The following is a 19119-nucleotide window of genomic DNA, read 5'->3' on the forward strand; positions in this document are numbered from 1 at the left end:
ATATGCACCCAACATAGGAGCACTGCAATATGTACAGCAAACACTAACGAGTATGAAATAGGAAATTAATAGTAACACAATAATAGTGGGAGACTTTAATACCCCACTCACAACTATGGATAGATCAACTAAACAGAAAATTAACAAGGAAACACAAACCTTAAATGACACAATGGACCAGCTAGACCTAATTGATATCTATAGGACATTTCATCCCAAAACAATCAACTTCACCTTTTTCTCAAGTGCACACGGAACCTTCTCCAGAATAGATCACATCCTGGGCCATAAATCTGGTCTTGGAAAATTCAAAAAAATTGAAATCATTCCAGTCATCTTTTCTGACCACAGTGCAGTAAGATTAGATCTCAATTACAGGAAAAAATTGTTAAAAATTCAAACATATGGAGGCTAAATAACATGCTTCTGAAAAACCAACAAATCATAGAAGAAATCAAAAAAGAAATCAAAATATGTATAGAAATGAATGAAAATGAAAACACAACAACCCAAAACCTATGGGACACTGTAAAAGCAGTGCTAAGGGGAAGGTTCATAGCATTACAGGCTTACATCAAGAAATAAGAAAAAAGCCAAATAAATAACCTAACTCTACACCTAAAGCAATTAGAGAAGGAAGAAATGAAGAACCCCAGGGTTAGCAGAAGGAAAGAAATCTTAAAAATCGGGGCAGAAATAAATGCAAAAGAAACTAAAGAGACCATAGCAAAAATCAACAAAGCTAAAAGCTGGTTTTTTGAAAAAATAAACAAAATTGACAAACCATTAGCAAGACTCATTAAGAAACAAAGAGAGAAGAACCAAATTAACAAAATTAGAAATGAAAATGGAGAGATCACAACAGACACCACTGAAATACAAAGGATCATAAGAGACTACTACCAGCAGCTCTATGCCAATAAAATGGACAACTTGGATGAAATGGACAAATTCTTAGAAAAGTATAACTTTCCAAAACTGAACCAGGAAGAAATAGAAGATCTTAACAGACCCATCACAAGCAAGGAAATCGAAACTGTCATCAAAAATCTTCCAGCAAACAAAAGCCCAGGACCAGATGGCTTCACAGCTGAATTCTACCAAAAATTTAGAGAAGAGCTAACACCTATCTTACTCAAACTCTTCCAGAAAATTGCAGATGAAGGTAAGCTTCCAAACTCATTCTATGAGGCCACCATCACCCTTATTCCAAAATCAGACAAAGATGCCACAAAAAAAGAAAACTACAGGCCAATATCACTGATGAACATAGATGCAAAAATCCTTAACAAAATTCTAGCAAACAGAATCCAACAACATATTAAAAAAAATCATACACCATGACCAAGTGGGCTTTATCCCAGGAATGCAAGGATTCTTTAATATCCACAAATCAATCAATGTAATACACCACATTAACAAATTGAAAGATAAAAACCATATGATTATCTCAATAGATGCAGAGAAAGCCTTTGACAAAATTCAACACTCATTTATGATTAAAACTCTCCAAAAAGCAGGAATAGAAGGAACATACCTCAACATAATAAAAGCTATGTATGACAAACCCACAGCAAGCATCACCCTCAATGGTGAAAAATGGAAAGCATTTCCCCTGAAATCAGGAACAAGACAAGGGTGCCCACTCTCACCACTACTATTCAACATAGTGTTGGAAGTTCTGGCCACAGCAATCAGAGCAGAAAAAGAAGTAAAAGGAATCCAGATAGGAAAAGAAGAAGTGAAACTCTCACTGTTTCCAGATGACATGATCCTCTATATAGAAAACCCTAAAGACTCTACCAGAAAATTACTAGAGCTAATCAATGAATATAGTAAAGTTGCAGGATATAACATTAACACACAGAAATCCCTTGCATTCCTATATACTAACAATGAAAAAACAGAAAGAGAAATTAAGGAAACAATACCATTCACCACTGCAACAAAAAGAATAAAATACTTAGGAGTATATCTACCTAAAGAAACAAAAGACCTATACATAGAAAACTATAAAACACTGATGAAAGAAATCAAAGAGGACACAAACAGATGGAGAAACATACCGTGTTCATGGATTGGAAGAATCAATATTGTCAAAATGGCTATTCTACCCAAAGCAATCTATAGATTCAATGCAATCCCTATCAAGCTACCAACGGTATTTTTCACAGAACTAGACCAAAGAATTTCACAATTTGTATGGAAATACAAAAAAACCTCGAATAGCCAAAGTAATCTTGAGAAAGAAGAATGGAACTGGAGGAATCAACCTGCCTGACTTCAGACTCTACTACAAAGCCACAGTCATCAAGACAGTATGGTACTGGCACAAAGACAGAAATATAGATCAATGGAACAGAATAGAAAGCCCAGAGATAAATCCACGAACCTATGGACACCTTATCTTTGACAAAGGAGGCAAGGATATACAATGGAAAAAAGACAACCTCTTTAACAAGTGGTGCTGGGAAAACTGGTCAACCACTTGTAAAAGAATGAAACTAGAACACTTTCTAACACCATACACAAAAATAAACTCAAAATGGATTAAAGATCTAAATGTAAGACCAGAAACTATAAAACTCCCAGAGGAGGACATAGGCAAAACACTCTCCGACATAAATCACAGCAAGATCCTCTATGACCCACCTCCCAGAATATTGGAAATAAAAGCAAAAATAAACAAATGGGACCTAATGAAACTTAAAAGCCTTTGCACTACAAAGGAAACTATAAGTAAGGTGAAAAGACAGCCCTCAGATTGGCAGAAAATAATAGCAAATGAAGAAACAGACAAAGGATTAATCTCAAAAATATACAAGCAACTCCTGCAGCTCAATTCCAGAAAAATAAATGACCCAATCAAAAAATGGGCCAAAGAACTAAACAGACATTTCTCCAAAGAAGACGTACAGATGGCTAACAAACACATGAAAAGATGCTCTACATCACTCATTATTAGAGAAATGCAAATCAAAACCACAATGAGGTACCATTACACGCCAGTCAGGATGGCTGCTATCCAAAAGTCTACAAGCAATAAATGCTGGAGAGGGTGTGGAGAAAAGGGAACCCTCTTACACTGTTGGTGGGAATGCAAACTAGTACAGCCACTATGGAAAACAGTGTGGAGTTTTCTTAAAAAACTGGAAATAGAACTGCCATATGACCCAGGAATCCCACTTCTGGGCATACACACTGAGGAAACCAGATCTGAAAGAGACACGTGCACCCCAATGTTCATCACAGCACTGTTTATAATAGCCAGGACATGGAAGCAACCCAGATGCCCATCAGCAGATGAATGGATAAGGAAGCTGTGGTACATATACACCATGGAATATTACTCAGCTGTTAAAAAGAATTCATTTGAATCAGTCCTAATGCGATGGATGAAACTGGAGCCCATTATACAGAGTGAAGTAAGCCAGAAAGATAAAGAACATTACAGCATACTAACACATATATATGGAATTTAGAAAGATGGTAACGATAACCCTATATGCAAAACAGAAAAAGAGACACAGAAATACAGAACAGACTTTTGAACTCTGTGGGAGAATGTGAGGGTGGGATATTTCAAAAGAACAGCATGTATACTATCTATGGTGAAACAGATCACCAGCCCAGGTGGGATGCATGAGACAAGTGCTCGGGCCTGGTGCACTGGGAAGACCCAGAGGAATCGGGTGGAGAGGGAGGTGGGAGAGGGGATCGGGATGGGGAATAAGTGTAAATCTATGGCTGATTCATATCAATGTATGACAAAACCCACTGCAATGTTGTGAAGTAATTAGCCTCCAACTAATAAGAAAAAAAAATTAAAAAAAAAAAAAAAAAGAGTAATCATAGACAGTCCTCCCATACAGAAAAAAATGCAGCATGAGATGAGGAAAGAAACTCAAAGATATCTGGGAGAACAGTGCTTCAGGCAAAAGGCACAGTTAGTACAAAGGCCATAACTCTGTGTGTGGCTTGTCTGAGTAGCTGCAAGCCACCCAGCCAGGCAGAGGTAGGGGAGGGTCTTCCTATGAAAATGAAGGAGCCAGGATGAAGTGAGAAAAGGGAATAATGATGGAATCTTTTCTCCAGAAAACTCCAACTGTGTCTGCTTCAGCACTAACCAAGGCAGCTGAGGACAGCCATGTCTACCATAAAACATGAGCATCATCATTTTAGCTTAAACTTTGTGCTAAAACATGCATTAAAATCATCCACTGGAGACACGGGCCTTTGTCTAAAGCCCACCTATACTATATGGAGACTAGCAGAGCAAGACAACTAGATCTATCATTTCTGACACTTAAATAGCCACTGAATGTCCTAATTTTGTTTCCTGGTGAAATCTCCAAGGTTTTTCCAATGCAAATTGCACCCCCCTGTACCTGACAACATCAAATCATTCATTACATTTAAGTCAGTGATGGAGGGCATCTTTCAAAGGTGTTGAGTCTGAGTTTAATTTTAAAGACAATCTGGAAATTATGTAATAGCAGAATCTACCTTCTATTGAGGGCACTTATGTGTGTCAACAAAACTCTATCATCAATTTAGAGAAGACAACTTATATTTGTTTTCCCACAGCAGGGCGCATGCATCCAGGACACCGAAATGTGGAATGAAATGGTTTGCAGCCAGGAGCTTGCATGCATAGTCAGTCGTGTCTGACTCTTTGCAACCCCATGGACTGCAGCCCGCCAGGCTCCTCTGTCCATGGATTTCCCAGGCAAGAATACTAGAGTGGGTTGCCATTCCCTTCTCCAGGGGATCTTCCTGACCCAGGGATTGAACCCACGTCTCTTGCATTGGCAGGTGGATTCTTTCACCGCTGAGCCACCTGGGAATTTTAGATACAGTGAAAAATGGGGAAGTCAAAATACTTCTCTGTTTTATGCCATGAAAAATGTTCTCTCTTAGGAGCCTGTCCTATGTGACTCTGTAATCTTCTGATAGGTATTAAGACATAGGATCTATAAGATTATTGGTAATTGTTTCCATATTAAGTTCAGAGATCTTAGTCCATTAGCAATTCCCCAGAAAAATATAAATGAGTAGTAATTAAACAAGCAAATATCACGTACTGTTCATGATGGATTTTGTCCCAAAGTGATGGAAGAATTGAGTAGTGGTTTATAATGGACCATCTTAGTCTAGAGACCCCATACGTGCACAAAGAATACTGGAGTGAGAAACCTAGATTTATGATTTCTATCAAGAAGAAAACTGATATACAGATTAGTTGTCCATTATGAACTTACAAATCAAATGATATAAAAATCTGTGTATTATAACATTAATTTATACCTTCAACAGAAACACTTAAGAAAATATTACATGAAACTAAATGGAAACAATTACCTGCTCAGCCAATAATGAAGCTAAGCTTGAATATGCATCTGCAAACTCTGGACCATATTTAATGGAATCCTTCAGTAAGGTGATAGCCTCTTCCTTTTTCTCCTGAGACCTATAGATTATAAGAGGGGAAAAAAAAGACATCTTTTAATAAAACTTTAAATCCTCTGATTAGACTTGAAAATCTCATTTCTTTTAACAAAGATTAACGGATTCACTCTGGATTTTACTGTAAGTAAATTAAACTAGACTTCCTCCATGTGCTAACAAGTTTCTGTCTCTGAATTCTCAGTGGAAAGAGATGTTAAGATGTAAATGATGCTGCAGATTATTCACTGATTTGTCTACCTTCCATTTCCTGCTATGCACTTTTTGAGAATTCTATTTAAAATTTTATAAATTGATTAAATAGAGAGTTTAACTTTCAGAGGAGCAATTTTGGGCACATGACCTGGGCGGCACGGGATCACTTTATAACGTGGAGGATGGTTCGAGCCCCTCTCATACTAGCTACACCACTGCAGGCTGGGCTCCTAACAGAAGCAAGCCAGCCAAACTGCCCGTGTCCATCTTTGCTTTTCTATCTAAGAGAGATAGCTCTTGTACATAATTTGTGAAATTATGAGATACTGGCTGGCAAAGAATGACCAGCTATTTTATCCTCATATTTTTATTGAAAATTGGTCTGATGGTCTTCTTTATTTTAGTTTTCTCCCAGTGATTACATTTTTCATTCAAAGAAGACTCAAGGCCTGAAAGTTATTATTTTGGGTGAACGTTCTCTTTCCTGTTAGTGCCATGGGGAAACACTGGGTCATTAGTATGACATCAGTGTTTTAGAAGCTGAAAATGTACACTGGCAGTGATCAACTTTGCCGTCAATACAATGTCACAAACACTGACCACTTGCTAACCTCTAGACACTGTACTTGACAACAGAGGTGGAATAAAGAGTAGAGCCCCTAGAACTATGAAGGGCACATGGCCTAAGGGTCCCTCAACTTTATCAGTTACCAACACTGAATTGTATGCTTATGTTTTTACTATATAGGATCAACAATCATTTATTCAGCAAAGAATATATACCAAATGCTCTGGTCAGGTTTTACATAACATTAATTCTCACAACAATCTCATGCAGCAAGTATTTTTATCTTATCATACTCATTTTTCTAATCTGAAAATTTGGATTCAGAAAAGTTAAGTGACTCATCATGTTCACATAACTAGGACTCTGAGTCAAGTTCTGCCTGATATCATATCTGCTTATTCTAATTGCTTAAAATCCACCTCTTATGACCTTGATGCTCAGAGTGTGATCCATGGATCAGTATCTTCAACATCACCTAGCATCTGGTTAGCAATGCAGAGTCTCAGGCCCCATCTGGAGGTAAAAAATTCAGACCCTTCATTCAAAAAAGATTCTCAGGTAATTTGTACACACACTGAGATTTCAGCAGCACTGCTCCCTGAATTATCAAAGGCACCTGAGAGTAACTCCTGCCACAGAACCTCTATGCAGGGCTTCAGGCTCCATGGGATGAAGATCTATAGGGGAAACCCAGTGCTGACTCCATATGTTTGAGTTCCAACTGCTAAAAGTAGCATGCTGCAAGGCTGTTTTACCTAGAAGACAGTCTTCCATCACAGACCTTGGGAAAAAAGTCACGTTTCCAGCACAGACACTGTGTTTACTACCATTTGATTTAGCAAACATTTATCACCATAAATTGTAGCTATTTCCCAGGGGATGTGGCTGTCCATGCTATCCTCTCCCTTTTTGGGATCTAGCTAACTCCTACTGGGCTCCTCTTGATATCAAGGTGTAACATCTGCCTCCTTAAGTGGCTCGTCCTTGGGATGGGGCTTTAAAGATGCATAGTTTAACAAATCTGCATTACAGTTCTTAAAGCTCTTAAAGCACTAAGCTGCTTTCTTGTTGATCCATTCATTTAGTCATTAAACATTCAAAGAGTGTCTATAAGACTCTATGGAAGTTCACTATGTTTACATACACTTGGGTCTCTTCTAAAATACACTTTGAAGTAATTCTTCTATGGGCACATGTTTTTAAATGAAAACATATTTTTAATCCTGGTAATTTAACTATTGATTTCATGGTTAGAAGAACTCTTCCTCCAAGGATTTTGTAAATCTTTATTAACATTAATTTGGAAATTTTCCCAAAATCCAAAGGAAGATACGGATTTAGAAAATGAAGGCTGAAAATCAAGCCCCTCAGGACATCATTTAGCTCGGATATTCTTTAAAATCGGCAAAGAAAAAGCCACAACAATTTGATAGCAAAGATTTAATGACTTGCATTTGTTATGACTCACATCAATAAGAATGACAGCTTAACCTTTTGTATATAAACTCCGTGAGATTAATTACCATGTGCAGTCCATGAATCTAAATACTTGAGATTGTCCATTCACATTCATGTGACATATTGGAAAAGTTAGCATCAAAGTTATTCATAGGGAACTTTGAATTCTTTATGAAAAACTGTACCTCTATTAATCTCTTCAGGGACTGACTGATAAAATTTGCAAGAAAACACCTCATCCTGTAATTTCATGTGGTGTGTAAGTATTACAAGATGCAAAGACTGGGGCAGAGGAGACTCTTTTCGCCTTGACTCTGCATTCCTGGAGGCCTCTGCTTTTCCCTGCGAGCCTCTGAAAGTTGTTAGTCCCCAGTAGGGGTCAGGCACACGCCAAGTTGACAGATAATTATAAATGTTTTTAAAGAAAGCCCAAGAAATTGGTAAGTGGTAGTTCTGTTGCTGTTGTTTATGTTTCTTAAAGGGAGAGGACTAGTAGGAAAGATATATTTCTCCTGTAGTTTCTTTTTTGTTCACCCGTTGGTAGGAGTTATGAAACTGGTGTGCTTTTGACACATTAACTCACAGCAAATAGAACCTTCACCTAGATAGAACCTTCCTTGTCATATAGTATGTAATTACTATGTGAGAATTAAATTTCATTTCAACCGGTTTCTGAATTCAATAGCATCCTTTTCATATCTGCATTATGGCCCATGTTTCTTTGTTAATTATCCTATATTAAAAAAACAAGGATGATATTCCTATAATTCTATTGGAATATTATTATAGCTTGGAGTGCATCTTACTCAGTTTCACTTGCTAACACTTTAGTTCATACCCCACTTCTAGTTCGCTCTTTGTCCTCCTTCTACTATATAGAGACAACCAAAGGATACATTTTTTTCCCCTAGAGCATTGCTCTCAACACATTGCCTTACATAAAAATCTTCATTAATTCCCTACTGCTCACAGACACTTACTTAGTTTAAAACCCTCTATAAACAAACATACCCAGTGGTGTGGACTAGTGGGCATGAGTCCTGGCAGACTGAGTGACTTTGACATCTATCCTACAGAACCTAAGAGATCACTACTCCAGCTCACCTCTGCCCTCACTGTATGTTAAAATCACTTGGTGTACTCATGTAAAGACCTTAGTGTTCTGAGATTGTGGTGTTCTTAATAGCTCTGATGAGCCTCTCATCAGAGCTCCTAACCATGTAACACAAGCACAGACCATATATATGCTACCTTTCTTAAATTTTTACTTTATTTTGAGTCTCCATAAAGAAAAAAAGATATTAGGGAAATAAAAGCCTTGCTCTGGCCTCCAAAGGGGCAACTGCCCCTTGTTCTTCAGCTCAACACTCTGAAGAGCAACTAGGCTCGAGCCTACTTTGCTTCTGCAAGGCCCTGGCCCTGCACCTAAAGGGTACCCCCACTGGCTCCAGCAGGAGGGGGGAAGTCTATCAGTGAGTGCTCCATACAGGCAAGTTTTCAAAGCTTCATGTGTCACAGTAGCTCTTTGCTGAATATTTATTCACTGCTAAAGACAAAGTAAATTATTACTTTGCATTATTTAATTCCCATTAAGCATTTTGAATTATGCATAATTATTCCCATTTTAAAGATTTAGAAAACAACACTAGTTATCATCAGTCCAACAAAAATTAAAAAAAAACAACCCTGAGATTTGGAGTGCTCACAGGATTTGCTCTTAGCACACAGCTACTATAACACTAGGATTCAACTTTGGAACTTCAAATTTAGCTTGTTCCATCACTGGGCCATGATTGGCATTTCTGCATCCATTCTGTCACTCTCTGTCTGTGACCATTATTAGGCTGTAAGCTCCTTCATAGGCAGGACCCATGTCTTATTAATTTTAGTTACTTCTTTCATCCCAGAGACTAGTAAGGTAATCTGTACAAACACAAATCCAATAATTACTAAGTTATTTTTAAATCCATGGTTTTACTATTTTCTTCATTCCTAGATATTTATAAGTCTCCTCGATTAAGCTTTTTAAAAAAATAACATAGGCAAGTGATATAATTATTTATTTTATATCTCTGTTTCTACAGCTCTTTCAATATTATAGAAGTGATCCTAGGAATAGAGAAGCATCCCAAGCCTTAGATTCATAAGAAAATTACAGTATAGCTTCCATTTATTGAGCACTTCTTATTTACCAGGCACTGCTAAGCAGCTTCTCTGCATAGTAGCTAAAAGCACAGACTCAAAAACCAGAATGACTGGGTTCTGACTCTACCTCCACTATTACTGCTTCCTTAGGCAGTTGTCTGATTACCCTGTGTCTCTGGCACACAGTAGCTACCAAATGTTTTGACTTTTATCGGCTTGTTAATGTTTCTAAAATCATCCATTAAACTTATCTCCTCTCTTTAAAAATTAATTTCTGAAACTAAGAAGAATGTAGTGCTTTTGAAATTCCTTCCAAAGTAATATACTTCTGATAGGGAGAGAGTAAAGGGTCAAAGTAGGTGATTAAATAGTTAATCCTACTAGGGGATTGTAAGCAGAAAAAATATGGGAGACCCCTGTAAATGAATGATTGCTCAAGAAAGCAGGTTCGCTTAACAACAAAACCAAGCAGGCTTGCTCAGCAATAAAACCACGCAACTGAAGCATGAGACATGCCCCAAAACAGCAAAACAATGGTGGCATGAGACCTACGTCCTGCCCAGGGAACTCAGTAAGTTAACGATCTCTAGGACACGCTCTCTGCACACATAAAAGAACAATAATTTGTGGACCTTGTTTGGCCACACAGGGACAAGAAAACGTCCCCGCTCAAACTGGGAGAGGAGGTGATGACGGAAGCATGATGTCTACTCAAGAAAGTCAAAGAAGGTCTTCTCCACCTCCCCACTTTTTCTTTGATTAAAAAACTGTAGTCCACTAAGTTCTCAGGTGTGGCACTCTCTCACCAGCCTGCTTGTAAGCCTCACAAACATCCTATTCTAATAAATCACTTATCTATTGCTTTGCCTCATGGTGAATTCTTTCTGGGCTGAGACATAAAGGACTATGGTCCCAGAGCTCTTCAGAGCCTCCCCTCTCCCTTCCCTGAAATGCCACCAAACAGTTTTACTGTCACATTTCAAACTACTCATAAGAAATTTAAGTTAGGTGGTAGAGTCATTTTTCCTGTGTCTGGTCTGATATCACAAAGGATTTTTAGTGTAATAATTGTCACTAAGTACACAAATGAATAGCACTGCACTGAATATAAAACACCCCAGTCACTGAAACAGTCAAACCCCCCGGAAACCTCATTCTCAGGCAAATGCCAAGCTGAGAAGGCCTAAATGGAAGACTGATAGTTCAGAACCCACTCAGCTGAAGTTGGAGCCACACAAAGGAGTGGGTCTTCATTTTGCAGCGGTGATGGCTAAAGGTGAATATTTAGGCAAGAAAGAATAGGCAGCAATTTTGAGCCTCTTTTCAGTCATGCCAGGAAAGCTTCTTAGAAAAGAAAGGTTTAAGCAGTTATTTCCATGTAAAAAGGAATAACAAGAGAGGCAGAAAATTTCAAACAGACATTACAAAATGCTTAATAATGGGATTTACCTATGTATTCTGACAGTACAGATCACCTCTGGGCCAGCATTCAACAGTATTAAAACTCCCTAATGCATTCTTTTGGCTCTATAATGGGCAATTTAGGGAAATCCAAAGCCCATTATCAATGTAAGCCCCCATCTATATAGGAATACTCTGTTAGCCCTTTAGACGGAATTGACAAGTCAATTCAAAAGGTGGAAAATATGAAAGTAACATTTTCACCAAGCACGTGATTCACCAAGGATGTGTATTTCCTCTCAACAACCAAGCAAGTCCACAGGCTGTTTTTCTGAATTTCAGAGAAAAAGCTTTAATTAAGTAACTCATCAGTTCAATTCAGTAGCTCAGTCATGTCTGACTCTCTACAACCCCATGGACTGCAGCATGCCAGGCTTCCCTGTCCATCACTAACTTCCAAAGTTTGCTCAAACTCACGTCCATTGAGTCGGTGATGTCATCCAACCATCTTATCCTCTGTCATCCACTTCTCTTCCTGCCTTCAATCTTTCCCAGCATCAGGGTCTTTTCTAATGAGTTGGCTCTTCGCATTAGGTGGCCAAAGTATTGGAGCTTCAGTTTCAGCATCAGTCCTTCCAATGAATATTCAGGACTGACTTTCTTTAGGATCAACTGGTTTGATCTCCTTGCAGTCCAAGGAACTCTCAAAAGTCTTGTCCAATACCACAGTTCAAAAGCATCAATTCTTCAGTGCTCAACTTTCTTTATGGTGCAACTCTTACATCCATACATGATTACTGGAAAAACCATAGCTTTGAATAGATGGACCTTTGTCGGCAAAGTAATGTCTCTGCTTTTTTAATATGCAGTCTAGCTTTTCATAACAGGTGGATAAATTGACAAAATGAAACCTCAGTACATCCCCCATCTAATTAGGCATGGACACACTTCTTTATCCTGAGGGCAGGAGGAGAAGAGGGCAACAGAGAATGAGATGGTTGGATGGCATCAACAACTCAATGGACATAAGTTTGAACAAACTCTGGGAGATAGTGGAGGACAGAAACGCCTGGTAGCTGCAGTATATGGGGTCACAAAGAGTTGTACACGACTTAGTGACTGAACAACAATTGATGTGGAAATTCATATCACACTGTGAGGCCTGTCAGAGCTTCTGTGAAGGCTTCTGCAGGCACTGATAGAACTATTAGAGATCTCCAAAAAAGTGGAAGAACCAGGGAGAAGTAAATCTGCTCCTGGGTTAGGCAATATTATTTCCTCTCTGCATCCTGAATGTCCTCATCCGTCAAACAGTCACCAGCTGAAGACTGATAATCCTCCAGGACCTAAAATATTCTGTCTTCACTTTTCCCTTAGATCAACTGTTCTTAAATTTTAGTGCTTAAGAATCAGTACAGGAAAGGATTTTCCTGGTGGTCTAGTGGTTAAGATTTTGCCTTCTAATGCAGGGGGTGTGGGTTCCAATGCTGGTCAAGGAGGTAAGATCCCACATGCCTCACAGCACCCCCACCCAAAAAAAAAAAAAAAAATATATATATATATATATATATATATATAACAAAAAAGCAGTATTATAACAAATTCAATAAAATCCTTAAAAAAATCAATATGGGTTTGGTATAAGGAAGGATCCCAGGCCTCCTAAGATTCAGTAGGTCAGGGGTAGGGTTCAGGAATCTTAATAAGCCCCCAGGTGATTCTGTTGAGGGTGGTCTTCAGTCTATGATTTAAAAACTCTGTCCTGCTTACTATGTGGGATCTGCCTGATCAGTTGATCCTTGATATAAGGCTACATATATAAGGATGAAGAAAGCTAAAAAGAGGAAAGAGAAGATTTTCTGGAACAATTGGAGCAAAAGAGCCACAGTGGCCAGCTGATTTGCCTAGATGAGCAATATTCCAGATGCCAGGTGATACAGGGAGACTGTAGATGGGGTGCCTGGAGGGTGACGCTGCAATTGGAAGAGCAGTTGTTTTGCTCATAGAAGCTCTGTGGCCAAGTTCTTTTGTGTGTCCAAGTCTCAATTCCTGTATAGTCCACACAGGCATCGACAGAAGTAAAAGTCTCCTAATATTTTGCAAGCAAAACTCCTTTCTCTTAGGTCTCCCTTAGGAACCTCCAAAAGGCTAAAATCCCTGAGAAGGGGATCCTGGGACCAATAACATCTTCCTCACTGATTTCATAAGAGAAACATTAACTAGAAATTAGATCTTGTTCATAATGTGCAAATTTTGCCATTAAACATTTGTAGTTTCACAGGGAAATTTCCCTTTGGTTATATAGCAGTGGGACTGTTTTTCTCACGTGTTAAGTAACAACATTTGCCTCATCTCACTTTCCTGGCTCTGCCTCAGTGACAGATATTTAGCAAAAGCAAATAAGGCTTCAGCACGTTTTCCTCTGGTAATTAAGGACCTGTTAAGTTTGTCAATTTAGAAAACTTTTTCAATTCCTGTGCAAAATCTCATGACACATTCATTTAAACTGAAAGCAGATGCTTGCTTTGAAAAAAATATTGACATTTGGGGAGAATTTAGGAAATGCAATAACAGAAATAAATGGATTTGGCAATACCCTTGCATGCAGTAAAATTTCCTATTAACCACAGTGTGAACCTGGAGTGCTGGGCAGTCTCTTAACTACCATTCCTTTGCTGGGGTGTTTTGCTGTTGGATCCAGAAATGGTGTCTCTCACAAAGGGAAAAGATGTTGACTTTAAGGGAGGGGCAGAGGATGTTGACAGATCTTTACCAGCTCCTCTGAAAAACTGAACTGTGAAAGTCAAATTGTGAATGTCTGACTAATTTTACAGAGTGCATGTTTTTCTGTCTCTACTGTCTTTCCTAGCAGAAGGAAAAGAAGAAAATTGGATCCTACCCTGTGTAGCCTCTTTTATGTTCTAGTTTACTAGGTGATGCAATGGAAACCTAGTTTACGGGCGCTTGCCCTAGTTTTTCTGCTTCATTCTTTATGGAAGCCATGTAGAAGAACTGTCTGGAGGACAGATTCATATATATTCGTGGTGAAGAATGAATTTTTTTTCAATTCAAAGCCATATTCACTATATAGAATTATGAGAGTAGATCCCCTGTACATCCCCATCCTGCTTGCAGTAGGTTTGCAGAACCAGAGTCAGGTATCTGGAGCCATAGTGTAGGGAGTGATGGGGCGGGGCGGGGCGGCTGCCCTGTGTGGTGTGGGTGGTCTTTAACACTTCTCTCCCCAGCTGAAAGTCAAGGGAGGGAATGATGGACAGTTCTGACATGGTCTAGTCACCGAGCTACAGACATGGAAACACAGCTCACACGAAGACCTCACACAGGGCTGGCAGGAGTGGGTCCTGAGAAAAGGTTCTTCCCAAGTTCCCTCCTCTTATGCTCCTTTGGCTCTTTATCTGCTTGGTGAGGTCCCTGCCCTGAGCCCTGGCAGCACGACGCTTATTCCCGATGGCCTTGCGCCTGCATGCGTGGAGCCAGTTCTTCACCATGAGTGCACAGAAGTGGGCTGAGGGGTGGGGCAAGTCTCAAGTAGCACGTCTTCGAAGCAAACAAAATACTGATGCTAAGCTCTTTAGCAATTTGAAGGAAGGCAGAGAAATAATGTCCCCAGGTTGGTTCCTGGAAAATAGGGCAGCTGAGACTAGCCTGGTTTAGGCAGGATTCATTTACCCCATAGACAAAGGATCATCTAGATGATGCAGTTGAATGCATGTCCCTGGTTTAGGCTCAGGCAGATTGCTGTCTAAATCCCGGCTCTGCTCTCACCAGCTATAGGACTTGGGTTAGATGTTACACCTCCATGAGCCTCAGTGGCCGAATCTGTGAAAGATGCACAGTTATCTCTACCTCTCCAGGTTCCTCTAAAGAATGGAATAAACAGGCACACACAGTGCGCTTACCAGAGCATGGAGCACGTGGGAGGATGCGGTAACTGCTAGCTCCATGTGCTCCTCCCTTCCTCTCCAGCTGAATTAGCATCTGGAATTTCTACCTGAAGGCTCACTGATCTCTCAGCAAAGGCGCGATGCTGCTCCAAGGCAGGATTGCCTCTAAAGGGAATAGGGACTTTCAAATTCCTTTCTGATCTTCCATTTCCATTTCAGTAAAGAGATGAGAAACTTGGAGTCACAGTGAAAACCACTGATTCTTGCAGCAAAAGAGCCTTACCGAATCATCTGGTCCCATTTCTTATTTTGAAAAGAAGGAAACTGAGTCTCAAGGAGGTTGAATATTGACTAAAGCTGTTCAACAGCAGGAACAGAAAATGTACACCACCCACTTCTGATTTATTATTAATTTTAGCCAAGAATATGAGCTTCAAATTGAAGTGAAAAATTACATCCCTGTGCTAGTAATAATAGTAACTGAGGCTTATTTTATCTTTATTGGGGGTTAGGTCCTATATTAAGTATCTACATGCATTCTCTTGTTTAGTACTCATGAAGGACCTGGTTACTAGCAGTATTTTTACTTTGTGTGTGTGTTAGTCTCTCAGTTGCGTCTGACTCTTTGCGACCCCATGGGCTGTAGCCCGCCAGGCTACAGTCATGTAATGCTCCAGACAAGAACACTGGAGTGGGTAGCCATTCCATTCTCTAGGGGATCCTTCTGACCCAGGGATCAAACCCAGGTCTCCTTCATTGCAGGCAGGTTCTTAACCATCTGAACCACCAGGGAAGCCCTATTTTTACTTTGTAAATGAGTAACTGGAGCCACTGCAAGATCAGATTGTTTTCCCAGGGTCACACACTCCTATGTGGTCAAGCAGAGACCCACACTCACTAAGCTCTACAGCTCCTAGTCCTGAGGAGAGCGCAGGGAGAGCGCAGAGTGCAGCCACGTGATGCAAGCAAGCATCTGGCTCTGGAGGTCTCGCTTCGCAGCTCGTGGCATGGGACGTCCCTCGCCATCTCCCAGGTGGCAATGAGGGAGTGAAGGCGCCTGCCTGCCCTCTGGAAACCTTCAGTGGGCAGGCGCATGAGATGCGAGGAGGTGCTCTGCGATTTGTCACTCAGGTGTCAGTTACCCTTCTTTTTACCTGGAAGAAAAGAGGTGGCAGGAAGGTTGAGGGCATACAGCCCTACGATGCTGCCCAGCAGAGAGGTGGCACAGCAGGAAAGCACCAGAGTGGGCCCCGCACGACGCAGGGAGGTTGGCAGAGTTAGTAAGAAGTCAGCAAAAAGGGGGGAAGTCTCAAAGGCCTCCTTCTCCTCCTCAAGGTACTTCCCAAGACAGAACTGCAGGTCACAGGCAAGCATGGGCCAGAGGGGACACAGACAGCATGCATAGTCCTATCCTTAGCATTTCTCTTCCTGGCCTACACAGAGCATTTTTAGATTTGAAATTTTTTGAGGCTCTCTACCACATTAAATTCTGAATTTAACCTCTATGTCAAGGCAAAGTTGATCTCCAACTGAATTTGAGATAAACAGTTGCTTGATTTTTATTTCCAGTGAACACCTGCATTTCTAGCATTCTTTTTATTGAATTGTACCTGCTTTAAGCTATGAGTCAAGAGTTGTTTCAAGCCATTCCCCAGTACAGAAGTTAAAGAGCACTAGATTGAAAGTGAGGCCAGGAAAGACTGTGAGAATTAAAGGAGTGGGAACATGATTTTCAGGGAAGGTAAGACCACTGAAAACTCCTATGCTGGAAAAAGCAGTCTGGCCTGTTTAATTATCTTCTGTTAGAAATATTTACGCAAGGCAAAAATGATGACCATCCAACACTTTCAAGAGAATGTAAACAAAACTGGGGTTCTTGAAAGCTTGCTTTCCCCAACAGTGCCTCCCATGCACAGCTTTTTTCTGTCCTCAGGAGTGTTTATCGCAGCAAAAGAAAGGACTGAGAAAAGGACCCCTTCCTTCTTCCTTGCAAACCATGCTACAGATTTAAAACAACTCACTCATGCTCTCATCATGAGTAATCACAGCATGACTGAGAAGAGTTTTTGTCGGGGGAAAGTTACTTATGAAAATATTTCAACAATTAGCAATCTGTGTATATGTATATATATAAATAACACCCAAATCTTAAGAAAGTGGGTAAACATTCTCGTCATTTCTCTGATAATTCACTTTTGTACAGACATGGAATATAAGATGATAAAATGCAAAGAAATAATATTTTGGGTGAACTAGAAGAATTGTCACTTAAAAATCTTTGTAATATTCTCTCAAATGTAGTCTGCACGTTTCTATTTCTTGAATGGTGACAAGGAGTCAGTTTAGCTGGGAATCTGGGTTTATACAGTGGAGAGTGGGAGAGTGTGGGAGTTTATACAGTGGGAGAGTGGGAGAGTGGCAGAAAATAAAGAAGAAAGGGGTAGGATTGTGAGAAGTTTTGTATATTCACACTATATGTGTGTATGCGATGGACAATCAATGAATTTCTCAGTTCTCCTAAAGGTAGTGGGAGGGTAGAAGAAGAGCAGATGCAGGAAATAGAAAAGAAAGATAATGTGTTATGAGCAACAAAATAGAGAGCTTCAAAGTACCAGGAGGTCAACGGGATCATATTCTTTACTTCAGAGAAATCAAGGGGAGTGAGAGTTGAGAGAGTCTTTAGAATTCACAGCTGGTATTAAGACAGCAGCTGCAGAAGCTGAATGAACAGGTAAGGGGGAAAAAGAAGCAGTAAGTGCTAACTATTCGTCCTGCCAATTTGATCAGAAAACGGAAGGAGTGAAGAGAACCACTTGCTGGAGTAGCTGAAGGGAGACATTCCCCAGAAGAAGTGGGGCATGTGAAATTCTGTGGAATGGGAAGAATCTGAAGACTGAAGAGAATGCTCATGCCAATGGGCAGGGAAAGGGAGAGAAAAAGAACCAATAACACATGTGGACTTTACACTAATGACTAATGGCTAAAACAAAAGACTGATAACACCAGATGTTAGTAAGGGTGCTAAACAAGTGGATCTCTCAACAATGGAAATGGATCTTTTCACCAATGGAGTGAAAAGTGGTACAGTTACTTTGGAGAACTGTTATCTGGCAGGTTCTTAAAACATTAAATAATTTTTAAAAAAATTAAATATTTGTCTACCCACAATTCTATTTCTAGATATTTACCCAAGAAAAATAAACATACAAAGACTGGGACATAACTAGTCACAGCATGAATATTCATGATGACTCAAGCCTATAAATAAACCAAGTATCTACCCACAGGAAAATGGATAAACAAATTCAGGAATTTATACAATGAGATACTACTATTCATCAATTTTTAAAAATGTAACATGTGACAACATGGATAAGGCTCAAAAAAATCATGCTAAGTGAAATTATCCAGATGCCCAAAAGTATTAAATGTTCACCTTTAAATGAAGTTCTGTAACAGGCTAAAACTAGTTTGTGGTGAAAAATTTTGATTTGAACAATGATTGCCTCAGAGGAGGGAGTACCTTACTGGAAAGAGGCGTGAGGGGTCTTTCTGGGTTAAATGTTATACATGTTATTTTGGAGGTAAATACAAGAGTATATAAAAAATGTCAAAACTAATTGTACAAAATAAAAAATATTGTGGATTTTTGCATGCTAATTATGCCTCAATTAAAAAGCCACACAAACACAGGTGTGACCACTAGGCTTATTAGGGAGACAACACAATTCTTCCCCTGGAAGAGCAAAACTTAAAGAGGACATCTATGAACATGTAGGAAATGAGACAGGGGCAAGGGAAGCTACAAAAATTAACCTTCAATGACTTAAGTATTCTTAGTAAGTAAAACATTATGTCATCTTTCGGGTGTGTGTATAGGCACTGAGGAGGGGAACAAAAGATACATATATTAGGAAGACAGAAAATATTTGGGAGATATTACTAGACCATAAGGGAGGAATTTCTAACAGCTATAACCTC

The 19119-nt window shown here is 39.6% G+C and overlaps 1 protein-coding gene across 2 annotated transcripts in view; it reads right to left on the reverse strand.

Annotated features, from left to right (window-relative positions):
* The window catches only part of TMTC1 (transmembrane O-mannosyltransferase targeting cadherins 1), a 298740-nt gene that overhangs the window by 41965 nt on the left and 237656 nt on the right, over positions 1-19119 (reverse strand). For both annotated transcript variants that reach the window (XM_043882514.1, XM_043882513.1), the window contains one exon: positions 5362-5470. In XM_043882514.1, coding sequence (XP_043738449.1) covers positions 5362-5470 — 109 coding nt within the window. The remainder of the gene's footprint in view (positions 1-5361; positions 5471-19119) is intronic.

The sequence above is a fragment of the Cervus elaphus genome, chromosome 22 (assembly GCF_910594005.1).
Source record: "Cervus elaphus chromosome 22, mCerEla1.1, whole genome shotgun sequence".
NCBI lineage: Eukaryota > Metazoa > Chordata > Mammalia > Artiodactyla > Cervidae > Cervus > Cervus elaphus.